This window comes from Pinus tabuliformis, chromosome 6, assembly GCF_031772625.1.
Source record: "Pinus tabuliformis cultivar Carrire ecotype Pingquan chromosome 6, CPIR1, whole genome shotgun sequence".
NCBI lineage: Eukaryota > Viridiplantae > Streptophyta > Pinopsida > Pinales > Pinaceae > Pinus > Pinus tabuliformis.
In genome coordinates this window covers 578,826,282-578,835,296 of record NC_142292.1, presented here as the reverse complement: position 1 = coordinate 578,835,296, position 9,015 = coordinate 578,826,282, and the positions used below count along the sequence as shown (strand labels likewise).

At 31.4% G+C, this 9,015-nt stretch overlaps 1 protein-coding gene across 1 annotated transcript; it reads right to left on the bottom strand.

The window, feature by feature from the left end:
• Window positions 1-6,716: 6,716 nt before the first annotated feature.
• LOC149259848 (uncharacterized) lies at window positions 6,717-8,461 on the bottom strand. Its single transcript, XM_089377720.1, has 4 exons — window positions 8,290-8,461; window positions 7,848-8,110; window positions 7,152-7,704; window positions 6,717-7,052 (listed from the first exon to the last, which is right to left on the bottom strand). Exons 1-4 carry the CDS (start codon window positions 8,430-8,432, stop codon window positions 6,911-6,913), a joined length of 1,101 nt encoding a protein of 366 aa, XP_089233846.1. The 5' UTR covers window positions 8,433-8,461; the 3' UTR covers window positions 6,717-6,910.
• Window positions 8,462-9,015: the final 554 nt, after the last annotated feature.

Sequence of the window (9,015 nt, the reverse complement as noted above, 5' to 3'; positions counted from 1 at the left end):
CTTGATCCATTCCGCAGAGTTAAGGTCATCTTTCATTAGAGACTCGGTTCCCTGTAGTTGAGGTGTTTTTTTTTCATTTTTTTCAAATATCGTCTTCTTCCTATAGACTTTTTGTCTTCAAACTAGAATATGAATTATAATCCTTATGGCGTTGTAATGAATCCTGAAAAGTTTCATTCTACAAAAGAGACGTTGTAGAGATTTGGTGCCCTTTGATCATAGGTTCTTCGACTAGCTTCAAGAAATATCCTCGCAAAGCTACAAATATTGAGATTATAGGACTTTTATGAATGTTGGGATTTTCTTCATGGTGTAACATTGTAGTATTGTATTAGTTCAACTCGGTTACCATAGAGACGAGCTTAATATTTTCGGTTCCTTTTACAGAATTTTGATCCAACAAGGTGACTTTCTAGTGATGCAAAAACAAAATGTCATAGGTATGTCCTTCACGATGATTTGTAACGAGGTCAACTTCAGATCATAGTGGGCATTAGTCTTTTGCACATGTCATTGCGTGACCCATGAATATAGTCTTCCACACAAACAAGTGGTATTCGTTTTAGAGACACAATCTTCGAACTTGTTACTAGTTATTTTTCCATAGATTCGACTATCATTTAGATATTTTAACACAGAGATGAGGCTTGATATTTTTTGTGTTTCCACAAAATTTATATACCTTTCAGATTCTTGGCATCATAACTCTTCTTATAAAGAGATAAAACATTATTTCCATGCTTTAGAAATTTCCATGCCTTAGAAAAGCACTTAGTTACATGTCTTAGAGATATACCTCGTACTATTTTGTGCCTAAAATATTCCACAGAGATATAGGTTCATATTTTACCCTTTTTTGGTTATGCCTCAGACCTTTTTTATTTTCCTCCCAAATTTCCTTGAGCATGTAGCCTCAGTTGTATGTATGTTAATGAGCTTTAATGTTGATGAGATTCAATTATAGTCTTCTCCTAAGTGAATATATGTTTTTCTATATGATTAGGATCATAAGTCTCATTAACACAGGTTCAAATATTTCTTTCTCAGATAATTTTTGCCATAGGATAATTCAAAGCTTTAATTTCATTCATGAGTATAATTCTTTGCATACATATATATCTCAAAGATACAGTAGGTTTCAAATTTGGTATGGAATAGATTTTCAAAGCTTTAGCATCATTTAGATTAGGATATTAGAGAATATTGTTGGGCATGAGTTCATCTTGGTTTAGGATTTTCACCATAAAACTTGCTCATATCTTCATTACAATAGTCTTCACTTTCTCCCTTAGGTCTAGACATAAAATCCTCTCGGACTAGTTTACTAATCACATTCAAACGACAAAGAAAATTTTGAATGGAAATAAATTCAGACTAAGGCATTGATTTCAGACCTCTTGAAGTAGACTAAGATTTAGATTTGGAGTAGACTATTTCAGATCTTCCACATAACTTGAATCTTTTACTCTAGCCACAAAAGAATTCAGATCTACTAGTTGTGATACCATGTCGAGAAACCAATTGTAGAGTAGTTTAAAGCTCCATTCCTCTTCTTCATAATTACTTGTGAATGTTAGATATCCTTTTATTATTTGTTATGTATTCTTCATCAATAAATTGTTCAAATGTTGAATTAAACATAAAAACAAAGAGATAAAAGACACCAAAATTAGGCTCCAAGACAAGGCAAAAACCTCACAAGGGGAAATCCAAACTATCCTTCTCTTATAGAATTAGATCAAAACTAGATATCCAAGACCAAGGCCAAAACCAGAATTGCCACCAAAACTCCAATTCCAACCCTCTTCCAAGTCAAGTCTAAAATCAAAGTAAATACGTCAAATTTCATCTTCCTAAAGTTCCAGCATTGAAAGTTCAACCCCTAAAATTTCATGCCTACAATAGCACATAAAAATTTGTCCTTTTCATAGAATTATGTCCTCACGGGTGCAAGTTGTCGCATCACAATTTCTTGTCAACAAAAGGAATAATATGTTTTTCTTTTCTTTTAGATTAACTTTCTCTCTTCTTTAATTCATCCTTCTCTTCTTCTTTGTTAGGTTCAGACATGCTTCCTGTTGCATGATTGGCTGATCTTCCTAATGAGTCAAACTACCTCTTATGTATAGTTGTCCAAGAGGGTCAAATAGGTGGTTCTTGGAGACTTGGGCCAACTAGTTCCAAAAGAGCAGACTTTTTTATTTGGTGGAGTTTGATTTAAACACAAATTTAAATTCTCTTTTCTTACATTTTTTTTTTTTTTTTTACAAATGTCCATATATGACATTTTCACAATAATTTCTGTTTAACTCTTTGAAACTCTATAAACATTAATGCTTTAAAACTCTATAAACATTAAGAAAATGCTTTGACTAAAAAATTAATAGCTAATAAATACATCAATATTAAATTTATATTACATTATATAAATCAACTTAAATCAACTCCAGTTACAACTTCAACCATCCAGAGGGTTTTCTACATTTGCTTCCAATTTTTCCATTGGCATTTACACAATTGAACTAGTTATGTACTAACAATGATGTTGTATAAGACGTTTTGCATCTCCATTGTAGGCTTCAATAGTTAACGAATGTAGGAATCCATTGAATTTAGTATTAAATGGGCTCTGTACACTGAAAAGCGTCGTCCATTAAATCCGATTTGTGAATTTTCAATTATTTAGTTGAGTTTTTTTTAGGTTTCGAAGTTTTTTCTTTTTTATATTGGTTGGTTTAATATATTTAATAAGAATTAGGAATTTAAGTTGTGAACTTTTTATTATTTAATTGTTTTGAATTTTTTTAAATTTAAATTAATTTTTAATTTTGATTTAATGTATTTAATAAGAATTACTAATTAAGTTGTGAATTTTCGACTATTTAATTGTTTTGAAGTTTTTTAAATTGAAATCAATTTGTATATTAAAAAGTTACTAATTTGTGATTTAAAAAAATGATACATATATAGATTTTTTTTTTGATTTTCTCCCTTTTTAATTATAAAAATTAATATCATGACAATGGTGTACAATGTCTATTTAATGAAAAAAATAAAAAATTAATATCATGATAATGGTGTACAATGTTTATTTAAGGAAAAAAATGATCATATGGTTTATTAATTGAACATTAATAATTTATTAATTATATATTAGTTTATAAATTAAAATTATATATTTATAATATATTTTAATGTTAGCTTAAGTTGGTTGAGAATATTAAATATTTAATGCATATATATAAAGTACATAGGGTTTAATATATAGAGTTTATAGAATTTAATATATTAATTAAAACACTAATTTAATATTGTTTATTTTATAAAAGTTTAATATAACATTAATGACATGTTAATAATATAGTAATCTATATATTTATAAATTCTAAACTATAAATTAATGTATACATTAACACATCTTAATTAAGGTTAATTATTGTTGAGATGATCAACTATAGTTCACATGGGCATCATAGTCAACAATAATCAACATGCCTACCATAGTGAATTATACACACCTCATGAATCATGGTTTATCTATAGTGACCTATAGTGAACCATAGCAGATGGTCATGGTTGGCTGTGGAGTCTTATAGTGGATGGTTAGGGTTAACAATAGTCAAACCATGGTCAACCATTGTCAACCATAGTTGACTTTATATAGCATGGTCGACCTTCATTAATCATGGTCAGTCATGCTGAACTGTTGGCAACCTAGTTCAACCATGGTAAAGTAAGGTCAAGTATGGTCATATTTGGTAACCGTAATAACCATAATACTCTTTTAAAAACCATGGTAATGCATGCTCAACATTAATGGTGGTTTAATATTAGTTCGAGGGTTTATAATATTAATCTTAAAGTTTATAATCCTCAACTTTATAATATTAATCTTATGGTGCAATATTAGTCTTAGGGTCTGTAATATTAATCCTAGGGTTTCTAATATTAAGGTTTAATATATTAATCTTAGGGTTTTTTATATTGAGTTTTATAATATTACAATTTTATAATATTGATATATTAATCTTAAAATTTATAATTGTAGGGTTTGTAATAATAATATTAGGGTTTAATATATTAAACTAATGGTTTCATATCTTAGGGGTTACAATACTAAGGTTATGATATTAATCATAGGGTTTAATATTAATGACAAGGTTTATACCAAAAGTGATGGGGGCTATGGCTCGAAGAATATTCATCTTTTTTTTAAAGCCCTTGCTACCAAATGTGGATGGAAGCTGGTTCTCTAAAACACCCTATGGATGCAGGTGGTCATCCACAAATACATTTCTCCTAGATCTCTAGAATATTGGATTCAAATGATTGATAAATCTAGTATAAATTCATCAATCATCTAGAGGGTGGTTCTCAAATCCTTTGACGCCATTGGCAATGGATTCCCCTAAAGGATTAGCAGGGGATCAAAGACCGAATTGATTTGGACCCATGGCCTGGAAATGGTCAAAACCACCTACTTCCCTTTTTGCTCATCAATTTTTTAAGAGACAAAGGCTATACAATGTTGTCTCAAATTGAAAATCCCACAACCTCCTCAATTTGGTGTCCAAGATGGCCATTAGTTAGGGAGCTTGGAATAGAGGAGGGTTTATGTGGCCCATGGTAGACATATTTGCAAGCTTTCTTAGCTAGACATATTGGATTAACAGACAAATATGATGAACTCATTTGGAGCATTTCACTTTTCAGAATCTACAACCCAAGCTAGGTTACCTCTTTCTTCAGGATGAGAGAGTGACTCTTGAAAAAATCTAGTGGAGGACGGTAGTCTAATGTGTAAAGTTCCCAACAAAATCAAAATTGTTCATGTGGTGCCTAATTTTGAGAAAGGCATAACCTTGGGATATTTTACAAAAAAGGTTTATAAGTAGACTAGGATGGTGCTCTCTATGTAAAAACAATGATGAATCCATCCCACACTTATTTATTTCATGTCCCTTCTATCAACAAGTATGGTCTACTTGTAGAAATATTTTCAATCATCTGATTTTTTGGGAAGGTACAAACTTGGAAGAAGTATGGAAATCCTTGTGCTCGAACCGCAATAGTCATGCCATCAAAGGCCTCCCATTAATTATTTTTTGGTGTTTGGCTAGCCAGTAATATCAACATTTTTGGGGATAAGTAATCGATCCCTAATCATATCATTGTCAAAGTCCTTTCCATATTAAGCCACTTTCCCCAAGAAAAAGGAAATACCTCTCCTAGAATGCTCAAACTTGAACTAATTGGTAAAACTTGACCTTGGGCCTTTTTCAATAGTTCATCCTCGAAAATGTGACAACCTATACCTCTCAAAGCCGCAACACTTTTAGTAAAATTTTGGTTTGCTAAGAGGGACCAACAATGAGAAAGAATACTTAACTTACAAAAATCAACTATTAGTTTCCTTAGACAAAAGATTCACAAAAATCCATATTTTTGGGGACTCCAATGCTTACTATCAATTGTTTGAATAAATCACATCTTTATAGAATATTATTTTATTTTTTGAATAAATCACATCTTTATAGAATATTATTTTATTTTGGAGTAAATGATGGGAATTATTGACTCTCTCTTTTATTTTACATGTGAACACATTTATAGGGAAAGAAACAAAACTATGGATAAAATTTCTAAAAAAGGCCTCAGTATGGAACACGACATGTGGAATATTATGGAGCACGAAGATGGATAGATCCATTAGATTCAAACACCAGCTATATAAGGATCGCTTTAAGGGGTGTGTTGCAACTTAATATGTGCATCACTTTATGTTTACTTGATTTATTCTTCAGTATTTTTAGTAGCTTTTTCTATTTGTCATTTTGTATTTGTGGTTGTTACTCTATTGGAAGCTTATGAAGGTTGTTTCTTATATCACATGACCTTTGTCCTTTTTTTAACTTTCAGCACTAAAATGTATTGATGTATAATATGTATATAAACAAAGTGAGAGGAGCTCTACATTTATAGTGTAAGCTCTTTTAGCTAGCTTTTTTTTTTTTTGTTATTTTTTTATATAATATTACACATGGCATATATATGTAAGGAATATAATTCTCATTCATTTTTTAAAAATGAAATTATAATTTTTTTATAAATTAAAAAAAAAAAAATATATTAATAAAAAAAATAAACTTTCAAAATTATTTGAAAATGAAAACACATTCTCTTAAAAAAAAAAATCCTACTCAATCATATTAATTATCATAATCATCGAACACTTATATATATATTTATATATAAATATCATATTTTTTAAAATAATTATCCTATATAACATATTTATTAGTGAAAATAAAATTATGTTTAACTTTTCAAAAACTGAATTATTATAATATAAAAATAAACCAAAAATTACAAATTTTTTATCCTTAAATAATTTTCATATTAAAAAGTCCATATTATAATTTAAAATTAATTTAAATTATTATAATAATTCAAAAACTGAATTATTATAATATAAAAATAAACCAAAAAAAATACAAATTTTTATCCTTAAATTAATTTTCATATTAAAAAATACATATTATAATTTAAAGATATTTTTAAATTTAAGTAAACCATATCAATGATCATTTATCATTATTATGATTAGCTGTGTCTAGGACGGTTCTTTTTAAGCCATTAGTTTAATTATAATGAGAGTTAACAGACGCAAAGTACTCAGTGGCCAAGTGATCGGCCAAATAAATTAAATTGTCACTTCAAATTAATTACAAAAATTAAAGCATTCAACGACACCGAAAATACTTTAAACAGTCTAATAATGATAATCCAAAAAATTCATTGACTTCTGAGTTTGGCTTTGCCTTATTGGGTCTGAAGAGTGATCAATCAGAGGACCAAATCATTCATTGACATTTAAATCTGGCATTGCCTTATTGGATCAGAAGAGTGATCACACATAAAACCAATAGATTGCTGAATAGGGAGACGTGTATTCCTCTCCTACCACGGCAGATCCCGACGTTATTTGAGGAGGAAGTCCTCCGACAGTAGAAACTCTCTGCACGTATTTCACGTTTCGAAATAATCCATATCTGCAAGACCACAGTAATATTGTGTCATTATCGCAGCAGTGAAAATAGGAAAATTGGGCAGATATCAAAATGTGAAAGCAATTGGGTTAAATCACTTACTTGTTTCCACCATGACTGGTAGCCTTCAATTTACTCCAGGCAATACTATCAGATTCCTTTGTAATTGAACTCACAACCTTTGCAGTCACTTGACTGAAAGGCATGAACAGTTCCCACGTGCGTTGTCCTCCATTTTGATCGGGTTTTGTAGGGAAATAGTGCCGACCCACAACCTCCTGGCCTGGAGAATTGTATAGATCTGCTGATACATTGAAATTATTCCAAGAAGAACCATTGAATTTGTAATACTGGATTCCCTCCGAGTAAAGGCTGAGAAGAGGACTAAAATCCTTTGAAACTCTTATCACTGCAGGAATTCCCAGGGGGAGGGATCGATCCTGCTGCCAGAATAGATATTGTGCAGAATATGGACTTTGGAGTTGCGTTCCAACCACATTACACTGAGATAGAGGAACTCCAACTCCGCCCTTACCATGCCTTCGTTGTACATAAGATACCGAGCTGGCATTGCCGTTCCCACTGTGCGAAACGGCCTTAAGTAGGAAATCAGGCACATTTGCTGTAATACTCGGTTTCCTAGCGAGTAGAGTCGCTGTGTCAAAACAAACCAATTGATTTATTAGCATTTTCTCAATAAACGGTAATTATCATAATCCAAGTTCAAAGATTATAACCAAACTTTTACAATTCGGCTTCTGAGGATTTTCATGTTACAGAAAGAAAATGTTGCCCTACCTGTTACAGTTGATTCGGGAATAGCCGAGATGGCGTCTCCTGCCTCCAGGCTGAACGCAAACGTGTAATTCCCGCCTTGAGCGAGAAGCTCAGGCAGCAAATAATGATAACCCACTGATGTGAAATTCCCATTTACACGAATACCATTGGGAGAGTAGAGCGTGGCCAGTGCGCTAACATAAGTTAAATGGAACATACCTGAAGTTGAATTCTTTCCACATAGATAAATTATGACGCCAGAGGCATTCACTGTTCGAATAAGCCTGAAAAATAACAAACGTTTAATTATTACACAGATTCATAGAAAGTGCAAGTTATTGGATAAACTTATTGCATGCAATTAGGCTTCCCATGCAAAAGTACTAGCCTTTCATGTCAAAATAATCTAGACCAAAGAAAATATATAAGTGAATGGTATTCAGAGTTGGAGAGTTATTCTTACGAGTTCCCAAACGGTGGATCGGTTGAATTTTTTGTCAGAAGCACCGGTGCGGCAGCTTCTGCTTCTGAAATACCATTCAAAATGCAAACTGCTATGACTAATAGAGTAAGTAAGAAGCAGCTATGTATGTTGAAGAGAGACATTTTAGATCAGTGGATATCTCCTCCAAATTTGTTACATAAAGCAGTGACGAAGTGATGGGGATGGATTCTTCATATTTATATTTTTCTGCTCTGGACTGTGAACGGCTACCGTTGACTCTTGACGCATCGACGTGTAACATTGGACAGCTAGAATTAATTAAATAATAGCAAACACATGTTATGACAACTGGCAATCGCATTACTTGCCAACGTTGGATTCTTCACACAGCTAATTGTGGGCCTATTGAAATATTATTTTATATAGTTAAATAAAACTATGATTAATTTCTTAAGCAATGCTATAAAAGCATTTATGTCAATTATCCGTCAACCATGTAATTAAAATTTCCGCTAGGATTAGGATTAAAATTCTAATGGTAAAGATTTAAATATAATTTAACCGAACCTTTGTGACCTGGCTTGTTATACATTTATGTTATATATAGTTAGGTGTAGAGAATTGAGTGGTAATTATTATTATTATTTTTTTTGTAAACTAAGGTAAGATTCTATTACTGAAATATAATGTACATACATACGCAGGACGCCACCCGCCCTAAAGGGAAACCGGGTGGCCTTCGAT